Source organism: Labeo rohita, chromosome 8 (assembly GCF_022985175.1).
Source record: "Labeo rohita strain BAU-BD-2019 chromosome 8, IGBB_LRoh.1.0, whole genome shotgun sequence".
In the NCBI taxonomy this organism is placed as follows: Eukaryota; Metazoa; Chordata; class Actinopteri; order Cypriniformes; family Cyprinidae; genus Labeo; species Labeo rohita.
In genome coordinates, this window is record NC_066876.1 from 26,903,720 (window position 1) to 26,927,506 (window position 23,787).

Here is a 23,787-nt window from a genome sequence, read left to right on the forward strand (position 1 = left end):
ATTTGAGGTCCAGATTCAGCCTTGACTCCATCTTTTATGTGTCCTAAAAACTGACTGATTTTCATACTAACTTTCAGAGTTGCCGATATTGGTGAACAGCTAGCACCTGCTGTTGGGAAGTGCTGTGATAACAGGGAAACAGTTTAGATGGCTTTTACATGGCCCACTTGTATATGTGTCCCAGAGGGTGAGATTAAGCAGGGGTCTTCTTCAGGGCTGGGCCGACAGATGCCTTCTCTTTTGAACCTCTGCAGAGAGAGAGAGAGAGACTGTGGTTTTCTCGAATGCTGATACTAATCGGATTGGAGATGACATATTGCTAGGGTGAAGTGGATTGTCATGGTCCGAAGGGGAGGAAGAAGGGAGGGGTGGGGGGGCTGAATCAGTAAGGACAGTGATTGGAAAGGGTTGTTTGTGGTTAGTGATCTATATCCTTGCTTTGGTAGATGGAATATGCAGAGGCTATATATACTCTTATACAGGATGATTGACAGTGTGCTGTTGGAAAAACTGTCCGAATAACAGAGTGTCTTTGCGTTCTCCTGAAAAGATAAACACTACAGGAGTCACTAAAAGTATTAAGAAGTCACTCTTAAAATGTCTGAATGTCATTGCATTAGATAGCTAAGTATCTTGGCATCTGCAAACAAATGACTCTTTAGAGCCATTTTTGCTATTAACGTTAAAGGGTTCGTTCACCCAAAAATTAAAAAACTGTCATTACTTACTCACCCTCATGTCGTTTCAAACTGCCATTCATCTTCGGAATGCAAATTAAGATATTTTTGATGAAATCCAAGAGCTTTTTGACCCTGCATAGATAGCAACAACTACCACGTTCAAGGCCCAGAAAGTTAGCAAAGATTGTTAAAATAGTCCATGGTTCAACCTTAATTTTATGAAGCTACAAGAATTCTTTTGGTGTGCAAAGAAAACCAAAATAACAACTTTATTTAATAATTTCTTCCCTTCCGTGTCGGTCTTTGATGCCCATTCATGAGAGTACCATGGACATGCATAAAGTTTTCTCATCGCTTCATAAAATTACGGTTGAAGCACTGATGTCACATGGACTATTTCAACAATGTCCTTACCACTTTTCTGGGACTTGAATTAATGATTTCATTAAAAATATCTTAACTTGTGTTCTGAAGAGGAACGAGCATCTTACTGGTTTGGAACGACATGAGGAGGAGTAATTAATGACGGAATTTTCATTTTTGGGTGAACTAATCATTTAGCACAAGGTCCAGTTATAGTAGATGTGTTAAGGCAGTTCACATAGGTGTAGTTCATTGACTTTATAAGTCTAGGTCAGTATTAATTTTTAAATGCACTATTGTTAATTTATGTTCAGTAGTATAATACGTACATTTTAATTTATACACCTTGCTTTATGTATTAATATATGTGGAATTTAACATTAACCTAATGAATAAATATGATGTGGGTATTTTGGTATGTTCTTCGTTATTTCAAGATAACTATGTTAGCTAAAAAATAAAATAGTGTTTGTGATATTTCTCTGAAGTAAACTTGGTTGATATATCAAAATATAATGCAACAGCATGCATACATTTTACACTGTTCCTCGAAAATTTGGGGTGGGAAAGATTTTAATTAATTAATTAATTTATTTATGCTAAAGCTGCATTTATTTGAAACAAAAAAACGAATAAAAACTGTAATAGTGTGAAATATTGCAAGCTAAAATAACTTGTTTATTTGAGTATGTTTTAACATTTAATTTGTTCCTGTGATGGCAAAGCTATATTTTTAGCAGCCATTACTCCAGCCTTTATTGTCACATGGTTCTTCAGAAATCACTCTAATATGCTGTTTTGGTCAAGAAACATTTCTTATCATCCATGTTGAAAACAGTTGTGGTACTTCATATTTTTTGTGGAAACCGTGACCCTTTTTCTGGATACTTTGACATTATAAATATATTTACTGTCAGAAATATTACCTTTTTTCAAAAACAAACAAACAAACACAAAAAACCTTACTGATTCCAAAACCTTAAAGGGATATTTCACCCAAAAATGAACATTCTGTCATTAATTACTCACCCTCATTTCTTCAGAACACAAATTAAGATATATTTGATGAAATCCAAGAGCTTTCTGACCCTGCATAGACAGCAATTTTATGATTTTTATTTATTTATTTATTTATTTATATATATATATTTTTTATTTTTGCACACAAAATGTATTCTCGTAGCTTAATAAAGTTACGAATGAACACGGGTGCAGCTCGTCTGTAAGGGCAAAATATTTACTAAAAAAAAAAAATCTCTATATAAACTGACATTTTAAGTCATAAAGTGCTCAGGATATATTAAAATTTATCACAAGCCTCGACAGGTACAGAAAAAATTATACTAAGTAGGGCAGTTGTTCCGGTATCCTCCTGAACTCAACAGCGCCCCACAAATTTTACAATGTAAATCTGTGGTGAAAAGTGGAACTGCGGCACACTCTAAATAAGAGCAGTCTAGTTTTAACATTACCTTATCTTGCTCCAGACCAAGACGATATCAGTCAGCTCAGCTATATGTGCATGCATCAGGTCAGAAACTTTTGGCATGTCTGTTTGTCCTATGTGGAGTAGTGTTTTAATTAATGAAAGTTTAATCCTTTAGTTCAAATGTGCTCACACGAAAAGCCTTTATATGGTTTTGTTGCGTTTGTGATGTTTGAGATGAGACATGATATTAGTTTCCTCACAAGTCAATACTCAGAGACAATAATAAGGCAATAATTCTATAGCATTCTACAGGTATGTGTGTGTACTTCGAGCCTGCCAATCAACAGTAGCGCGCCACCTACAGGCTAAATAACGCAAGGAAGTTAGGATCTCTGCTAAAACGGTGTGTGTATGTGCAATTAGAATATAAAGACAGTAAGCTTTCTTGAGTTAATTATGAACTAGCGCTACAACCCAGAATCTGCTTCACCTAAATTTACAGACAGGAGCCGCTACTGGTTGAACCACTTGTCACATGGACTATTTTAACGATGTCCTTACTACCTTTCTGGGCCTTGAACAGCGTTGCTGTCTATGCAGGGTCAGAAAGCTCTCAGATTTCATCAAAAATATCTACATTTGTGTTCTGACGTTTTAGAGTAATTAATGAGAGAATTTTCATTTTTGGGTGAACTATCCCTTTAAACAGTAGTATAAGTATTGGCTTTACAGTATTAACCAGATCAAATTTTGAGTCTATGATGATTAGACTGTTTACTTTTTCTTTGCAACTCTTTAAGAGTCCTCACAGTATAACAGAATGATTCCACGGCCTTTCATTCACTGGCTGCCAGAACCCTGGAGAGTTATTCACATGGCCTTTGTTGTGATTTGCAGAGATTCAGCACAGAGTTTTCACCTAGTTTTGAACAATGCCTTTTGTATGAGCAATCCCAGATTACCCTCTTCAACACCCATGTCTGTTAATGAGCTTTTCGCACTAGTTAGAGGCCAGACCAGTGCACTGATCTATTCAGTGGCATATACACACACACACACTTAGTGAAGGACTAGACTAGAGACTTTCTCCTTTTCCCACCTGTGCAGCTCTGATTAGCTTTCCGCCTTGGCTGCATTCTCAATGGCTGAATCTCCCAGATTAAGGAAACAAATCAGAATGGAGTGGGGCGTTGGGGTTAAGTAAATCTCCGCAAGGCCTTTTTAAGTGAGCTGCGTTTTAATAGAGATCCTGTTAGAGGGTGATGAATAGAAGGCCGCACCATGCTGAACAGATGGCCACAGGAAAATTGAAAAGACGCAAGAGCACAAATCAAAGAAAGGTGCACCTCTGGGATCCTGTGGAGCCTCCCCACAAACACACACACACACACAGGCCTTGGCCTGCACTAATGTGGCTGTGTTTATGGGGCCGTGACGGAGTGTTAGCGTTGGCTTTGTGGCCCCAGCTCAGACACAGAATTGTAAGGTCAGCACTGGCGTCCGTCCAGGGCCATTGAATCTGTCCATTCCCTCGTGCCACATGGCTCGGGCTGGTCATTACTTCACTGAGCTTCCAGAGACTTCCACACACACACATTCTTTAACACTATTAAATTGCACTGGTGTAAGAAAGAAGCTTGTTTACCAATGGTAAATTCACTGTTGCTTTTTAGTACTAAAGGACAATGAAAACTTAAAAAAAAAAAAAAAAATTAGTTTTTGTCATTAATTAACTAATTCATTCTATATTGTTCTTTGTTTCTATTGGTTAAAAAACAAAAACAAATTTTAATATAATATAATAGTAATAATAATAATAATAATAGAATAATTTGTCATTAATAATAATGTTAAAAATTATAATATAAAAATTATATATGTTTAATGGTTAATATGTCATTAATAATAATAATAATAATAATAATGATGATAATAAATATTAACTATTTGTAACAAGAATAATAATGAAGAGTAATTGACCAATCAATAGTAATAATAATAATAATAATAATAATAATTATTATTATTATTACATTATTTTAAGATGTTTTTAAACCATATTAGAAACAAAAAATACAGTATAATTTAAAAAGAATAATTAAGAAATATTGACTCAATTATAATTATAGTTATTATTATTATTAAGATCACATTATTTGAAGCTGTTTTTAAACCATAATAATAATAAAATGGTTTAAAAACAGCTTCAAATAACATATTATTTAATAATAATAATAATAATAATAATAATAATACATTATTTGAAGCTGTTTTTAAACCATAGAAACAAAGAACACAATTTATTTGAACAAGAATAATAATGAAGAGAAAGCAAGAATAATAATAACAATAATAACAATACTACTATTAGTAATTGTTACAATATTTTATAATGGTTTGTGTCTGGTCATTCATAATAAAAGTAATAGTTGTATTTTTAATGCTTAATGTCTCATGAATGATGATGATGATGATTATTATATTAATAAATAATACATTATTTTAATCTGTTTTTAAACCATAGAAACAAAAAACAATATATCTGAATGGAAAAAAAAAAAAATAATAATAATAGTAATAGTAGTAATAGTAGGACTAATATAATGAAATATTATTGACAATTCAACCACAACAACAATATTTTTTTTTTTTTATGTTTAATGAATAATGGTAATCACAATATTATTATTATTATTATTATTATTATTATTATTATTATTATTAACCCCATTTTACAATGGTTCATGTGTCCTGAAACTGTGATAAATATATATTTATCTTTAAAGGGGCATTTTCTCGCTGCTTTCCCTGACTGTAAATCTTAAGAGCATTGCAGTGTGCATTTTCACTGTCACTTAGCGTCTTCTAGTAGCACATTAGCAAATCTAGTGATCTCACCATTTGACAACAGCTACTGGTGCTGCAGAAATAGCTGTCACATTTATTAGGTTTAAAAGGACTTATGTAAATGATGAGATGTTTTAGCCTAGCCTGGTCCCAAACACTAGTGTATGACTGTGTGTGTAATTATGTGCTTGTTTTGTTTGTGTAGTATTTCCCAGGTCGTCCATCTATAAAGAGTGCACTGAAGATCGTGGACAGCTGGTTACAACATCAGGGGACGGAAATCAAATACAGCGATTTTAGAGATGTCCTGGACAACACAGTGCAAGTTAGTCAAGCAGAAAAAGCTTTTTCTTTTTCTTTTATGACTATAAATGATTTTACAAATGATTAATGAGAATTTTGACAACCAGACATTTGATATAGCAAAGTACTGGATTTATTTGAAAAGGTACCTGAATTTGTCAATACCTTGACGTAAGCATTTCTCCACTTAAGACTTGGGTCATGAGGTCAGTGTATTGGGATACTGTCACTCATTTAAATTTATTAAAACATCTATTTGAACTATTTAAGCCATTGCAAGCACAATTTCAAGCCATAGCATTCAACATCATATGCATAATTTCATATGGCATCATATATTTCATAATTTCAAGTGTTATGATGCACTATGGTTAGATGTTCAAATGTAGTCAAAAAACAGAGGAAATTTACAATGAAGTCAATGAGGTCCAAAACTCTAACTGACTTTCATGGTATGAACAAGAACACACATAAAACATCATCTTTTGTGTAGAAAGTCAGTCAAAGAGAGCAAATGACAGCATTTTTATTTTTGGTTGAACAAGATTTTATGATGCTGTCATAATGCTGAAGCCTGCATGCCTACACACACAAACATACACAGAGGCAGTTAGTGACATCATTAGCTTTTAGCCACCCAGTCAATGAATCAATGAATCAATGAGGAAGTAGGAAGGCGTCCCATAAGGAAAAGGGCTGGTGTCATCAAGATCATCGCCTCTTACAGACACACCCACCAATCAACTGCTGAGAGACTCTCTGACCAATGGGAGATCTGGATTAATTCCAAAACGGGCCAAAGAGTTTAATGCTGTTTGATATGGGCTTTTAATTATGCATGAAGTGAAATATGATTGAAAATTATCCCTGAAGAGCTTTTATTTCTTATAACAGCCATACCTGCTTTAATTGCACTATCCACCTCACTTCATTTGAAGAGTGACTGAAAGGATAATTGATTGTTTTCAATTGATTCTCGTTGTTTAAGTGAAACACAAGTCAATCGAGACTGTATGTTTTGTGTGTGTGTTGTTGTTTTGTTTTTTTTTAGACGAGTGATGCAGTGTTGCCTGAGGGTGTACAGTGGGTGGGCTGCCAGGGATCTCAAGCCCATTATCGCAGATACCCCTGTGCTGTTTGGACCCTCTTCCATGTGCTCACGGTGCAGGCTAAAGAAATGGGCAGCTCAGGTACTATTAATACGCACAGCACCACAACTAAACCACACTATTAGTTATTTAGTAAATGCTCCCTTCTTTTTAGAAAGTGTAAGTAGGTAGTAGCCTTCCAAATCTTATGCTCAAGGGCACAATAGAGCTTTTCTTGTGGGTCGTGTACCTACAACCTTCTGGACTACATGAAATGGCATTCGCCACCCATGTTACTTTTGTAATACGACATATTTCAGAGTAAAACAGAATATTACATTTGAAAAGAAGAGGCAAGGCTTTATTTCAGCTAGGGCTGGGCAACAAGCAGATTAGTCTCGTTCACGCAAGCACTAAACAGTGTTGTGAGATCCAGTGTGAAGCGCTTAAATTCAGCAAAGAACACAAATTACTATGTTTAGAGCCAGATGAAACAGAGATGACAAACAGGAGAAACACTGCGCAATGATACAGTCAGAACGCTTCTCAATCTACAAATCGTCATCATTAAATGTCACCGTCCCCCCAGTGGGACGCCTAAGTTTACTTCACCATATTACAAATAAATCTGAATATAATCATGACAATCTATACATTGTTGGAAAGGTCTAAGACTTCTAAATAGATATTTTACCATATTTTTGTGTTAGAAATTATGTAGGAAAAGTAATAGATTAATATATGTCAAGAGTGCAACTTAAAAATCTACATCATAACGTGAGTTCTGACCTTTGTCACAAAAGACTTTCTTCATCGCCTTTTTCCCTATCACGCTTTAGATATCATAAGAAATTATATATGTTCAAAACTTAAAATCTCTAAATTCATCCTTTGAAAGGTATTTTAAAATCAGACATTGCATTACCACAGAAAATGTACATCAAAATCATATTACAAAATGTTTTCATTCATGAATTATAAAGTTTTTTTTTAAGTCTTGATGGTGCATTTTTATGTCTGTGTTCAAAAATGGGAGTGGCAGTTAAAGGGTTAAAAAAACCCTCAGTCATAATAATTATATTTCATTATGTAATTTTTTTTTTTTTTTTTTTTTTTTTTTACAGATATTACTGATTTTGATAGCAAACATAAATTTACATCTGCATCCTAACTCAAGCTACTGTCAAATATGCAGCACTAAGAATTATTTTTTTCTATTAAGATATTTATTTTGTTAAGGAACAATGACTGAAAAAGTGTAAAGAATTAAAAAACATTAAGTATTTGTCTTGTTCTTACCATTTGGTTTCCTCAACTTTCACATTGGAGCAAAAATCTGCCTTCTAATCTGCCTTCTAATTATTCTGTACTTTTGTTGTATGCGATTTGATATGGAGTAACAATTTGATGATTTCATGTTAAATTAGTAAATAAAAGATTGCTCTGATCTGTCATATCATCTATTAGGGCTTAAACGTATCGCAGTTGATCCGTGATAGTACGAATCAGGTCCAGACCTGACTTAATTTGCCAATTTACACATTCAAGCTATTTAAAACCACAAGAAGAAGAAACGAAACAGAACTCAATTCATTACTTAACGCTCTGTTCTTGCACACACCCAAAGCGTGCACAAACATAGAGACATGTATCAGACAGTGCGGCATACAAAGTTGATTGCTCTTTCATGTCTCCCTGCATTTAAGATACATACGCATGGGGGGTTGCGGTTACTTTGCAATATTTCTGTTTTAAACCACGAAGGCGAGTAAATGGATTTCACACAAGAAACGTGAAAACTTTGTGCATTAGTTATGCTGGTGAACGTCTTAACTTAAGTCAATTCACTATACAGAAAGCGAAAGTAAAAAAAGCTGCATTAACGGTGCATATTCTCTCAGAGATGATAAGAGACTAATCTACTTCAACATATGCCAATTACAGTGTATAACTGTCTAAAATTAGAACCCCCAACCAGCCCCCTGTGTCCGCAAGAATATTTTTAAACCGTAACTGGTCCATGGAGAAAAAAAGGTTGGAGACCAATGCACTAGAGCATTTCGCAGAACCCTTTCAGAGTTCCTTTGAAACCCTCCACCTCCCCAGCTCCACCTGTATAGATCAGCTATGGGTTATTATATATGCAACTTGTGCAGCAGCAGTATGTCAGTAATCTACAACAAAAGCAGCAATTTAGCAACAGCGTAACAGATCTGTTCTGCCAAAACCATTATGCAGATACATTAACATTGTTATATCCATTACCGTGCTAAAATCTTTGGAGAATTGTCGTGCTAGACATATTATTGTGAAAAGTGTCTGTTTTATACCAGAATTTGCTGTCAATTGTGAAAGATTATGAAGATTGCATGGCCGAAAAGGAAATTTGTTTAGTGCCTTTTGATGAAAGTATCTACTTTATAGTAATGTGCACTGATATTTACAGTTAGATAAGGAACCGTGTTCCCGTAGCTCAAACAGTAGATTGCCCCAAGGTCATTTGTTTGATTCCCAGTAAACTGATTAAATGTATACCAGGAACACAATGTAAGCTGCTTTGTATAAAAGCGTCTGCCAAATGCATAAATGTATATGTGAATATTAAGAAAGTAAAAGAGATCAATTTTGACTTCATGACTTTTTAATGATTTCAGCCTTTTAAAAAGCAACATCATCTTTCAGAAATGCAATGTGCTGAGAAGAACAAATCAATGAAACATCAGGTCGCACAGTCTGATTTGTTGATCTTTGATTTTTCTTTTTTGTGTGTGTGGTTGTTTCTCTGCAGTAGACCTTATTTTAGGCTCATGTAAATGAAACACTAAATTCTGTGGCCCATCTTGGCCTGCTGTTGACCTCAAGAGCTGCCATCCGCTGCCCTATGTCACAACCTTCAAGGCCGTTTTGAGATGGATGAGCCCTGTCTATTGTGCAAAGAAGGCCGACATGCATCTGTACTGAGCTGTGTGTGGCCGTCTGCGTATGGTTCCTCTAGCATGGTGCTTTTTGTTGAAAAATCCATCTTCGCCCCATGCAAATATACAAAAGAGTGTCATGTTCCAGGAAACCACTGTGTCGCTGTTATTCTTAGGCCTTGTTTTGCTGCTGGAAAAGTAATTGTGTGTAGGTAGAAGAGAGGGATTTGTTTAGATTATTGGAATCTGAAGGGTTAATATAAGACCCAGTGAACACAGCTTCTCCACTCACACTTAATCCAGCAGCTTACAGTGGGCGGAAGAGAAGCGGACGGGGCATCTGCGTGTGGATGCGTGTTTGTGTTTGTGCAAGCGGGTGGAGGGGGGTCACGTAACCTGCAGATGGAAGGCCATGGACGGGGTGTCCATCTGTCCACTGGCAATGCTCTGGATTATGTCCACCAGCTAAACACAGCAAGAAAGAATTGTAGTAACTACAACACCAAACTAACTTAAACTGACCTCCTAGTATCTGCAGTGACTTGTTCTCAGAATGTGTTGTGTTCGAGAGAATAGATACACAGGAATTAGTGTAGATTAATCTGGGGTCTAGAGGTTAGTGGCCTGTTGTGTGTCTGAATTAGCAGGTTGCTACATTTTGTGAAGCTTGTGAAGATACATTGAAGGTTAAATATTATGTTATTATGCACTGTAGTACACTACCAGTCAAAAGTTTTTGATTTTTAATGTTTTTTAAAAGATGTCTCTTCTGCTCACCAAGCCTGCATTTATTTGATCCAAAGTACAGCAAAGACAGTAAAATTTTAAAATATTTGTAATATTTACAATAACAGTTTTCTATTTGAATATATTTTAAAATGCCATTTATTCCTTTGATTTCAAAGCTTAATTTTTAGCATCATTGCTCCAGTCACATGATCCTTCAAAAATTATTATCATAATATGCTGATTTGCTGCTTAAAAAACATTTATGATTATGTTAAAAACATCTGAGTAGATTTTTCTTTTTTGAGGTTTCTTTGATTATGAAGTTCAGAAGAACAGAACTGATCTGAAATGGAAGTCTTTTGTAACATTATAAATGTATTTATCATCACTTTTGATCATCCTTGCTAAATAAAAGTAATAATTTCTGTAAAATGTAAAATGTTACAAAAGCTTTTTATTTCGGATAAATGCTGATCTTTGGATATGTGTATTCATCAAGGAAACCCGAAAAAATTCTGCTCAGCTGTTTTCAAGATAATAGATGATAATAATAAAAAATGTTTCCTGGACAGCAAATCAGCATATTAGAAAGATTTCTGAAGGATCATGTGACACTGAAGACTAAAGTAATGATGCTGAAAATGTAGCTTTGATAACAGGAATAAATTACATTTTAAAATATATTCAAATGGAAAACAGTTATTTTAAATAATAAAAATATTTTAAAATTTCTTTTTTTTTCTGTGCTTTGGATCAAATAAATGCAGGCTTGGTGAGCAGAAGAGATTTCTTTAAAAAACATGAAGTTGTTGTGAAATTCTGCTTTATTTTTAGTGATTAACTTAATGTAATAATACATGTATATATGTGTGTGTGTGTGTGTCATATAACAGTAGTAGTAATTAATAATGTATGTATAATATTACATTATAGTACATTTCATGCTTCATGCACCCAAAATTGCCAGTGCTTCTTTTCTTGCAATGACACTTTTGTTATTTTTTTTGAGTTCCTTTTTTTGCCCATTTCCTCTTATCTTCTCTTTCTGTCTCTCGATTTCAGACCCTCAGGAAGTGTTGCAAGCGATGAGAGCTTATGTCAGCAGTTTTTTTGGGTGCAGGCCATGTGCAACTCACTTTGAAGGCATGGCCCAGGAAAGCATGGATCATGTGACCTCGCTGTCCGCCGCTGTCCTTTGGCTGTGGTCTCGCCACAACCGAGTCAACAACCGTCTGGCAGGTCAGTATTTTCAATGTAAACAAATGTAAAGTGTTAAACACATACAGCTAACATTTAACATTTATATAGTTGCCCCAAATTATTTGAACAGTGTTTTTTTTTTTTTTTTTTTTTTTTTTTTTTTTATTTCCACAAATACACTCTTAAATTTCCTGCACTAAAAATGCCCTCCTGAGCAATTTTGGTAATTACTTTTAAGCAGGTGGTGACATCAGGGTGTTTTTTAGTTGATGTGCAAGTTCAGTTTCTCTCAGGCTCACACAGGCGTCCTAGCAGAGTAACCACAGGTGTTATTTGTAACATTAAGTGTGGATATGTTCATGTGACCAGAAATGGTCACAATATTTTTTGTCTACATTTTCAACAGTATATCTGCCACCTCATAATTAATAATCTAATAAACCTGTTTGACAGTTTTGTTTCTGTGCTATATTTCTGTACAATAAATGCCACTTGGTATGGCCTTTAAATGGATAATTCACCCAAAAATGAAAATCCTGTTATAAATTACTTACCATCAAGTCGTTCCAAACCCGTAAACCTTTGTTCATCTTCAGAACACAAATTAAGATATTTTTGATGAAATCCGAGAGCTCTCCCTCCATAGACAGCATGGGTCCTACCATGTTCAAGGTCCAGAAAGGTACCAAGAACATCGACAAAATAGTCCATGTGACTACCTTATGTTGTTATTTTAGTTTTTTTGTGCACAAAAAGTAGGTGTAGTTGTTTAACATTATCGTAAAATTATAGTTGAACAACTGATGTCACATGGACTATTTTGTCGACGTTCTTGGTACCTTATTGACAGAATTTTCATAATTAATGACAGAATTTTTATTTTTGGGTGAACTATCCCTTTAAGTGTGTCCAAATGCTTTTTAGGGCCATAATAGTTTCAGGTTTACTTTATTTATATAGCACATTTAAAACAGCCACAAGACTGACCAAAGTGCTTTACACTTAGAGACATCATCATAAAATTAGGAGTACAAAACTAGGATATATTATATATTATATCAGTTCTGTTACTCCTGTCTATAGTATAGAACAGGAGAAAAGAAGAGAGCACACCAGGAGGAGTGTTTGTTTTTTTTACTGTGGATTTTCCCTCTCCAGAGCACCAGTGCAGCTTCTTCCCTTTAAATCCCTTTAATTCGACGATCCTCTGGGCAGACACCAGCTGTCCTGTTCTTCTCTATCCGTCTATCTCTCTATTTCTCTCTCCCTCCACTTACATCCGCCCCTTTTCCTATTTCTCACACCTTCTGGTGCTCCCCATATTTTATTTTATTTTATTTATAATTTTAATTTATTCTGATTTGCTGCTCAGAAAACATTTTTTATTAATTAATATATATATATATATATATATATATATATATATATATATATATTGCTAATAATAATAATATATAAGAAACAATGTGCCTTGAACAGCAAATCAACATATTACAATAATTTCTGAAAGATCACGTGACACTGGAGACCGGAGTAATGATGCTGAAAATTTTGCTTTGATCACAGAAATAAATTACATTTTAAAATATGTTCAAATAGAAAACAGTTATTTTAAATAGTAAAAATATTTCACAATTTTACAGTTTTTGCTGTACTTTAGAACAAGCCGAAAAGACTGTTTTAAGAAACATTACAAATCTTACTATTCAAAAACTTTTGACTGGTAGTGTATATTTTATTATTTTTGTATCATTTACAGTTTTTAGTTAGAATTCCCTAGTAAAAGTGAACATATTTGACATTTCATAAATAAAAATCTTAGTTATCTCTCTGACAGCTCGTCAGCTTGCATGGCTGTTGTCCATAAGGGCTATAAAGGGAGTTAGTTGCCTCTCTTCACACTTGCTTAATTCATTTGTTTGTCATCTTTTGATGTCGCCTGCCTCTTTAGCGTCTGTCCCGTTTTACCAGCCATGAAGTCATGAATAATTGGACAAAAGTCCCCCATGCGTGTCCCCCTATGGCTCTTCTGTGTCCTGTGGTCCCCCGTCACTTCTGCTGATTAGGTCTCACTGTCTCTCCTGTCCCAGGAGAGTCGTTTCAGCCGCTTGACAATTGATACAGCAACAGTGTCTCCTGCCTGGGGCACGCGGCCCTCTATTCCCCAGACGGCCGGGACAGCAGGTGGCACACGCCACGCCGCCAGCATCAAGCCTTCCTCTGCTTTTGTAATCTCTGGCCCAAGTAGCTAACACAAAGTGTGTGTGCCTGTGTGTGTGTGTGTGTGTGAGGTGGGTGGCACTCTCCCCTCCTCCTCCTTTGCCTCCTACCCTCCGACACCCTTTATTCCACTAGGTTCCCAAGAGGGACCCTCCTCCTCCTGATCGTGAACCTCTTTAGTAGTTCCCCTCCCACCTCGCACACACATACACACACAGCTAACCAGGCATGAATAGTGGCCTATTAGTATCACTGCTGCACAATTAATTTAACTGACATAAAGGCCCAGATAACAAACCTCAGCCCAGTGCTCCTGCCACTTGTCAAGGGAGGCATACTTGTACAAAAATGTAGTATAATTTGGGCTTAAAGGGACAGTTCAACCAAAAATTTAAATTCTGTCTTTAATTATTCACCCTCATGTTGTTCAAAACCAGTAAGACCTTTGTTCGTTTTAGGAACACAAGTAAGATATTATTAATGAAATCTGAGAGCTTTCTGACCCTGTGTAGACAGCAATACAACTACTGTGTTTAAGGCCCAGAAAGGTAGTAAGGACATCATTGAAACAGTCCATGTGACATCAGTGGTTCAACCTTAATTTTATGAAGCTACAAGATTACTTTTTGTTTGCAAAAAATCAAAAACTACCACTTTATTCAACGATATACTAACAATAAACACACATACATTAAGGTACTGTTGTGAACACACGATGAAGACTCACTTGGAAGAGAATAGATTGTTGAATGAAGTTGTTATTTTTGTTTTCTTTGCACACAAAAAGTAGCTTAATAACATTACAATTAAGTGTTGGCACCGATAGCCTTGTGGGCAGCACACCAACATATAGCGCTGTTGCAATCCGGGTGACCCAAGTTTGAGTTCCGGCTTGTGGACCTTTCCAGATCCTGTCCCGCCGTCTCTCTCGCTTGCACTTTGCTTCCTGTCATTACTCTTCTGTCATATCAAAATGAAGGCAAAAACGTCCAAAATAAAATTACCACTGATAAACCAATGATGTCACATGGACTATTTTAACAATGTCTTTACTACCTTTCTGGGCCTTGAACGTGTACATTGCGTTGCTGTCTATAGAAAGCTCTTGGATTTCATCCAAAACATCTTAATTTGTGTTCTGAAGATGAACGAAGGTCTTACGGATTTGGAACAACGTGAAGGGTGAGTAATTAATGACAGAATTTTTGGTTTTTATTTATTATTATTAATTATTTATTATTAAGATTTTATTTTTTGGTGAGGCTATTCTGCATGACCATATTTTAGACACCTTAACACTACATCATACCTATGCTACCTGTCAAAAGTTTTGAACAGTAAGATTTTTTTGTGTTTCAAAGTTCACCAAGCCTGCATTTATTTGATCCAAAGTACAGCAAAACAGTCACATTTTGAAATATTTTTACTGTTTAAATTAAGTTTTCTATTTAAATATATTTTAAAATGAAATTTATTCCTGTGATTTCAAAGCTGAATTTTTAGCATCATTACAGTCACATGATCCTTCATAAATCATTCTAATATTCTGATTTGCTCATCAAAAAACATTTATTATTATGTTGAAAACAGTAGAATTTTTTTCAGGGTTCTTTGATAAATAGAAAGTTTAGGAGAACAGCATTTATCTGAAATAGAAATCTTTTGTAACTATATAAATGTCTTTTATCTTTTGATAAATTTAAAGCATTCTTGCTAAATAAAATGTGTATGTATGTATATTTATTTATTTATTTATTTGGGCTGTAATCTAATTAATCTAATTAATTACATGATGTTTCGATTAATCTCAAAATAAATCTGACTGTTAAAATACCCACAAAAGATTATTTAAAGCTATTTTTGTGTTAAATGAGAAGGTATCAAGTAGACATTACAAATTGTAGCCTTATAATTTATTAGACATAAACATTTAGGCTGCAGTGCCCTAATGTAAACTATAGAACATAAAAGAAGATAAGAAATATTATTGACATGAGGGTTAAAACGAAATTTTTGGGGTGAACTATCCCTTTAATGTTTTTATTATTATTATTATTATTATTATTGTTGTTGTTGTCTTCTTTTTAATGAAATTATACTCTAAATAAAAAAACTAAATCTGCTTTTTATTTCAGATAAATGCTGATCTCTGGATTTATACATTAAAGAATCCTGAAAAAATTTACTTGACTGTTTTAAATATTGATAATAATAATAATAATAATAATAATAATGTTTATTATTATCAACATATTAGAATAATTTCTGAAGGATAATGTGGCCCTGAAAACTGGAGTAATGATACTGAAAATGTAGCTTTGGTCACAGGAATAAATTACATTTTAAAACATTTTCAACTAGAAAGCAGTTATTATAAACAGTAAAAATATTTCACAATATTACTGCTTTTGCTGTATTTTGGATCCAATAAATGCAGGCTTACAATCTTATTGTTCAAAAACCTTTGACTGCTAGTATAAAACTTTACTACAACAACTACCTTACTATCATAAGTGGTAACTAGGAGTTTACTGAGGGAAAACTCATTTGTGAGTTGTGAACTTTTTTTTTTTAATCTAAAGTGTCATAATACTTAGGGCTATGCTAAGTAAACACAATTGTAATTTTATATATTTATATAAAATATATATATATTTGTAATTTACATGGTTAATTTTGTGTATTTGTCACTGAAATGGCAGGTCAAGTCAGGAATTTCCATTGTGGGATTCATATTTTATGCAGTGCAGGCTGCTTTTATACTTGCATTCGTTGCATCCTGCAAAATTCACATGATAGTATGCCATTCTAAACATAACTATTCCCTCTCTTTTTCTCCGTCTTGTCCTCTTGAAAATGCCAAGGAGAAGATTAGCCTGTATGTTTATTTTGCATTTGTTTAGTCCAGTCCTCTCTTCATCTGAACACAGGAGCCCAGCCCACCCATCGGCACTCACATTCACTCCCGCTTACTGGAACTGTCCCGCATGACGGCTCCTTCTCTATTCACACGCATGAATATTAATGCACCGGCCCAGCAAGCTTTGTATCAATGTTAACAGTGCTACAGCTGAAGTCACCTTTGTGCTGAAGGCCTCCATGATTAAAAGTAAGATCTTCATAGGCATTGCATCACATCACAGCCAGATATGAGTGCTGTCACAGAGCCATGCATAAAGACCCCCGGGTTCCCGTAGACACATAGTAAAATTGATGTATCTCTTATGTAAAGTGCGGTATGCAGAGTATGTCTGCACATGCATATATACATCAGATTAATCTACGTAAGAGATGGGGGAGGGATGTAAACTAACCACCGCTGCCACCTCTTGTAGTGTCCCGGCCACCCCGTGACATCCGCCACAAGCAATTTATTAGCGGATGCCTCTGTCTGGGGTGGCGTTTGGGGGAGGGAGGAAAGGAAAACATCTGAAGGGAAAAAATAGTAATTCATTAGAGGGAGAGCTGCAGCCCAGAGGTGCTGGCTTTCATATTCAATTTGGAGATGGTAGCATGTTCACAGGGGGTGCGAAGAGGAGAGGCCGGTACGTGTGCATGTGGATGGGGAGGGGTGTCTTGTTCACCCCAACCTCATCTATTATCTTCACGATCCTCCCTTTGGGAGAGCCCACAGGTCTATTGATCATGTCTTTAGACCTGTCACACACACACACATTTGGTTCACACAGCACCTCAAGGTTAGGCAAAATTCTGAATGACAGGAGGAGGAATTGCAACAGAAATTCAACAGTCTAACTTAGTTTTTCCTATTTGTTTTCTGATATGCAGAATTAATTTTGTCGGAACTAATTAAAACAGATTTGAATCTACAAAATATTGCTTTCAGATACTTTTATAGAACTAAACACTGACATTTTTAACAGTTGAATATATTAGGTGATTTAAAACATCGTGGGAAATTCTGAGAAAAGTGTTCTTCTCTAGGTTGTTTAGCTGTCAACAGAATTGATTAATGTGTCATTTGGGCTTTTCCCACTTAACTTAGCACTGAGTTAAATAATTAATCATTTTAAATGGGTTTAAGCCTGTTTTAAGCCTAGGTTAAGAAATGTTTGACACTTCGACTGGATTAGCAGGTGAATCTTATGAAAACATATACACTGCCAGTCAAAAGTTTCTGAACAGTAAAATTTTTAATGTTTTTTTAAATAAGTTTCTTCTGCTCGCCAAGCCTGCATTTATTTTATCTAAAGTACAGCAAAAACTGTAAAATATAATAAATATAATATAATGAAATATTTTTACTGTTTAAAATAACCATTTTCTGTTTGAATGCATTTTAAAATGTAATTTATTCTTGTTATCGAATCTAAATCTTCAGCATCATTACTCCAGTCTTCAGTGTCACATGATCCTTCAGAAATCATTCTAATATGCTGATTGCTGTTCAAGAAACTATTATTATTATTATTATTATTATTATTATCAATATTTAAAACAGTCGAATACATTTTTTTTAGGATTCTTTGATGAATAGAAAAATCCTAAGATCAACATTTATTTGAAATAAAAATTCAGAAATCTGAAAAATTCTACTCCACTGTTTTCAACATAATACATGTTTTTTTTTTTATAGCAGCAAATCAGAATATTTGATTTCTGAAGGGTCATGTGACTGAGTAATGATGCTAAAAATGCAGCTCTAAAACACAGGAATAAATTACATTTTAAAATATATTCGAATAGAAAACAGTTATTTAAAATATTTCAAAATTTTACTGTTTCTGCAGTACTTTGGACCAAATAGATGCAGGCTTGGTGAGCAGAAGAGACTTCTTTTAAAAACCTACAGTTCAAAAACTTTTGACTGGTAGTGTACAAATATCTAATAATTTTTTCATACATTATAGCAAATTTTAATATAAATATTATTAATTTATATTATGTATAAATGAAGCCTTTTAGGCTTTTGAAGTATTACATTTTTAACAATTTAAGCACATTTTCCCTTAAATTGCTGCTTTAATACATGCAGAATATTTACTTTTAATCATCTTGTCATGCAAGATGTTCGTGTCTGTCTTTCTTCAGTTGTAAAGAAATTGTTTTTTGAGCAAAAACAAATTCAGAATTTTTCTACATGTGGTGCCCACAAGTTTGTACTTCCAAAATACAGTTTTAATGCAGCTTCACAGAGCTCTAAAGATCCCAGTTGAGGAAGAAGGGTCTTTTCTAGTGAAACGATCGGCCATTTTTCCCAAAAAAATTCCATTTATATACTTTTAAACCTCAAACGCTCGTCTTGTCTGTTCTCTGTGCATGCAAACTCTGTGTAATCCGGGTCAATACAGTTGGGGTATGTTGAAAAACTCCCATCTCATTTTCTCCTCCAACTTCAGAATCATCCTACATTGCTGTTTGACTTTTTTTTTTGTTTTTTTTTTGTTTTGTTTTTTTGTAAAGGGCATTTGATGTTCTTTGCATGTTCACTTTGTAAACACTGGGTCGGTACTTCTGCAGCGATGTAGGATGATTTTGAAGTTTCAGGATTTTTCTCCATATAATGGACTGATATGGTGCCCCGATTTTGAACTTCCAAATGCGGCCTCAAACAATCCCAAATGCGGTTGTAAACGATCCCAGCCGAGGAAGAAGGGTTTTATCTAGCGAAACGATCGGTTATTTTCATTTAAAAAAATACAATTTAAATACTTTTTAATCTCAAATGCTCGTCTTGCCTTTCTCTCCCTGAACTCTGTGTATTCTAACTCTAGACAGTTAGGGTATGTTGAAAATCTCCAATCATATTTTTTATCCCTCAACTTCAAAAATCATTTCAAAATCATCCTACATTGCTGCAGAAGTTCCGACCCAAGAAGTTCCAACCACAAGACGAGCGTTTGGCATTAAGTATAAAAATTGTATTTTTTTTTTAAATGAAAATAACGTATCGCTTCACTAGATAAGAGCCCTCTTCCTTGGACTGGATCATTTACAACCGCATTTGGGATCGTTTGAAGCCGCATTTAAACTGCATTTTGGAAGTTCAAAATCGGGGCACCATATCAGTCCATTATATGCAGAAAAATCCTGAAATGTTTTCCTCAAAAAAAAACAATTTCTTTACAACTGAAGAAAGAAAGACATGAACATCTTGGATGACAAGGGGGTGAGTAAATTATTTGTAAATTGTTGTTCTGATAGTGGAGTTCTCCTTTAAGGCCACCTAATTTAAAGTGGGACCGACTCCTCTTTTGACTGTTTAAGAAATTATGAAACTCCTCCTGACTGGCTGTTTTCCTTATCCCACACAGGAGACCTCAGTGAGGACCCCCACTTCCCTAAGATTCAGTGGCCATCTCCAGAGTTGTGTCCTAGATGTCATGGTTTAAAAATGACCGGTGAGCACAGTTGGAACCAAGAAGAGGTGCTGACCTTCCTCCGGAACTACTATTCCTCATCTCACATTCTAACAGACTACCTGCAGGACGAGACCCAGGCTCTCATCCACCAAAGGAACCGACTCACGGCAGCTCGGATGGAGAAAGAAGCCGGGCGTGGGGCGGAAAGGAGAGCTCGAGAGGTTCTGGACAACCACCCTGCCGAAGAGCCTCAAGAAGAAGAGCAGCAAGAGGAGGAGGAAGAAGAAGAACCAGCACTGGAGGAGCAGGCTGGTGAGCCATACCCTGCGGGGTTAGAGAGAATGGGGGTGGGTGAAGTGGACAAGCCTGATAACAAGGCACCTTGGGAGAAGCCACAACGCCCCCAGTCTCAAAGCAAACCAAAAATTGTGGGAATGAAACTACGGGAGCCTCAGGAGAACATAGTAGACCTGGATTTATTTGTCAACCAACATTATAAAGCCAAAGCCCTCCGAGCTGCGGCCATGTCTGGTGTAGTACGACGGAGGAGTCTGAAGAAAAAGGAGGATGTGGAAGATCTCCAGTTCGAGGGAGGCTGGAGGGTGAAGAGAGACCTGGGAAGCCAGGAAGAGAACTTCGGTGCTGGGGTCGGGATGGAGCCATACCCCAGACCTCAAAACAGGCGCTGGATGTCCCTGTTGAGCGTGGGATTCTCCAGGCTGGATGTGAGCCTGTGCGTGCTGCTGTACCTGCTCTCCACCATGTGTCTGCTCGCCATGTACCTGTATTTTAAAATGAGGATAAAGCTACGACGTGCTAAAGTGTCTCTGCCCTAGAGCGCCTGTGGCTAATGGAGAAACCAACAGCTTCAGCCAAAATACTGATGCACAGAAATTGAGCGTTTACGAAGTACTGTTTTTAATTTGATGGTAATTAATGCCAAAGTGTTGTTTTACAGACCCTACACTTGTCCATGAAGGGTTGCTTGTGGTCTATTTTTTTTTTTTTTTTTTTTCCTTAACTCCTGTGAGTTCTGGTAAAAAAAAAAAAAGAATCTGCCAATGGAATAATTATAATCGTAATTGATGTCTTCTATGTTTTTATCCTACAAGAGCTAATTTTTATGACCACTCATCGAATTCTTAAACTTTTTAGCATATGCAGTGCACATCATTTTTGAAAGCACCAACCATTTGGTATAATTTTCTTGAAATGGGAAATTTAGAAATATAGAAATACTTTATCACAAAAACACTGCATCTTTAACATAACCATTTTTTTAAAGGAAAATAATTTACTCCAAATGCCTTTATTTTAATTTTTTTTTATTTGGACCCCAATAACTCTTACTGTGGTTATCATAATGAAAATACTCCCCTCACTGATACAGCTACGTCTTTGTGTATTTAATTTCGCTGTAATTTCACTGCCTGTTTATTCGCTGTGCCTTTCTGATCAATTATTTGATTTTTCTCTGATTTTTACCATGAATTTGTACCGTGGAGCAACTCTACACGAGTGCCTGAAACAATAAGAATCGCAGACATTACAGTTTGTGCCCATTAGGTAAGCAAGAACTAAATATTCATACTGAAATGGATGGCTTCGCTGGGTAAAATGATTAAAATTATTTTTTCTAAAAATGTCTTTCTTGTATTGTTTTTGAACCTCCAGTTGTGTTTTTTGGCGTGGTATGAGATACATGACGTTTGTGGGGGTTTTTTTGACAACATTTTACATTTCCAGTGTTTTCAAAACCTATAGTTGGTGTGTGGCCCAAACTAATCTGATTGTTGACAATCAACTGAATAATGTTCAGTAAATGCTGGAATGTACGATATTACATTTACATTACATGCCGATATTTTTCAAACCAGTTTGGCCGATGCCGATATATTTGTCCTTTTGTTTTGAAACATCAAGTCTCTCCTGTACCAAAATTATAAACAAATTATTTTTAACTTAGTTTTGGTTAGTTTTGAGCAAAAACGTATTTGTTAGAAGTGCTGTCAAACGATTAATCGCGATTAACTGCGTCCAAAATAAAAGTTTTTGTTTACATAATATATGTGTGTGTACTGTGTGTATTTATTATGTATATATAAATACACACATATAAAGAGTTCAGATGCAAAACCAGCTAAATCCATCTGACGTCTTTCTTTTAAAAAATGCATTTTTATCATTTTATCATAGGTTTCTATGTAAGTACCGGTACTTCTGATTGGGCTAAGACTGGTATTTTAGTGAGTTTGAAGAAAAAATATTTGATGGACGTATAATGCGTGTCGAGAGCATTCACTCAGTATCATTACCTCATTTTTGACCGAGATGGCTTTTAGCTGGTTTTACATCTGAAATATATTTTGAAAATATTTACCTGTATTTACATGTATATATTTTTATTCATATAATTAATATTGTATATACATGTATTTAATATAAAACTATAACATTTTTCTTAAATATATCCATATATGTGTGTGTATTTATATATATGTAATCAAAATACACAGTACACACACATATTATGTAAACAAAATCTTTTATTCTGGATGCAATTAATCGTGATTAATCATTTGACGGCACTGAAGCATTATTAAAATTATTTTTTTAATGAGAGTAAATTGAAAGCTTTAAAAATAACTATAATAAAATTAATTTCTGCTTTTTTTCCAACAGAAAGATGCAGCTAAAACCTTTTTATTTGTGGATTTAACATTAATAGATGGTCTAAAGCAAAAGTATGGAAGTTTTGATTTTATTTATTAATTTATTTAAATTTGACATTTGATTTATCATTTGATCAGTCATTTTGAGAGTTTGATTTATTATTTTATCTTTTTAGGGATTTGAATTTTATTTTCATTTTGTTAGGAAAAAACTTAAGTTTATAAACTGTTTTTATAGTCGTTTTGAAAAAAATATACTACATATTAATTAATAAATCTGTATATTAGTACTGTCAAACGAATAATCGTGATTAATCGCATCCAGTCACATTATGTATATATAAATACACGTGTATGGATATATTTAAGAAAAATATGTTATTTATATATTAAATATATTTATATATAATATTAATCATATGAGTACACACACAGATTATGTGAACAAAAACTTTTATTTTAGATACAATTAATTGTGATTTAATCATTTGACAGGACTACTGTATATATTAAATAATTTAATTACCAGTGTCATGTTTATGATTTTTATTCATGTAAGCTATAGCTTCGGACCTTTAAATCAAAACAGACTTGTGATTTTATGACATCAATTACTGCTTTATTTATTCAGAAACACAACTTTCAATGTTATTTATGTATTTTACTTTCATTTTATTACAGTTAGGTCAACAGCACCCCCTAGACAAATAAAGGGCTTTATTTTATTTTTTATTCATATTATTTATTTATTTATTTATTTTTCAAATCGCCTATGCCATTGTTTACATTTTAAGCCTTTATTGGCCAGTTCTGATTTACTGTCTAGAATATCTCAAGTCAGAGCAAGTCTGCAAATTTTGGGCAGTCGGAATTGACAGATTTTTACAGAAATTCACGTAGTGTATGATAACTTCATTTTATGATTCCATAAATCTGGAGGATTTCAGACATGTTTGATATTTTTGGTGTTTTAAAAATTGTACACTACACAACTTTCTATTGTGTAGTGTACAATTTT

General features: G+C 34.6%; 1 protein-coding gene across 1 annotated transcript in view; it reads left to right on the forward strand.

The window, feature by feature from the left end:
- The window catches only part of qsox1 (quiescin Q6 sulfhydryl oxidase 1), a 38,309-nt gene extending 16,891 nt beyond the window's left edge, over nucleotides 1-21,418 (forward strand). Inside the window, exons 9-12 of the mRNA XM_051116731.1 lie at nucleotides 5,525-5,644; nucleotides 6,674-6,812; nucleotides 11,417-11,593; nucleotides 20,050-21,418. Coding sequence (XP_050972688.1) covers nucleotides 5,525-5,644; nucleotides 6,674-6,812; nucleotides 11,417-11,593; nucleotides 20,050-20,933 — 1,320 coding nt within the window. The 3' untranslated portion in view covers nucleotides 20,934-21,418. The remainder of the gene's footprint in view (nucleotides 1-5,524; nucleotides 5,645-6,673; nucleotides 6,813-11,416; nucleotides 11,594-20,049) is intronic.
- Nucleotides 21,419-23,787: the final 2,369 nt, after the last annotated feature.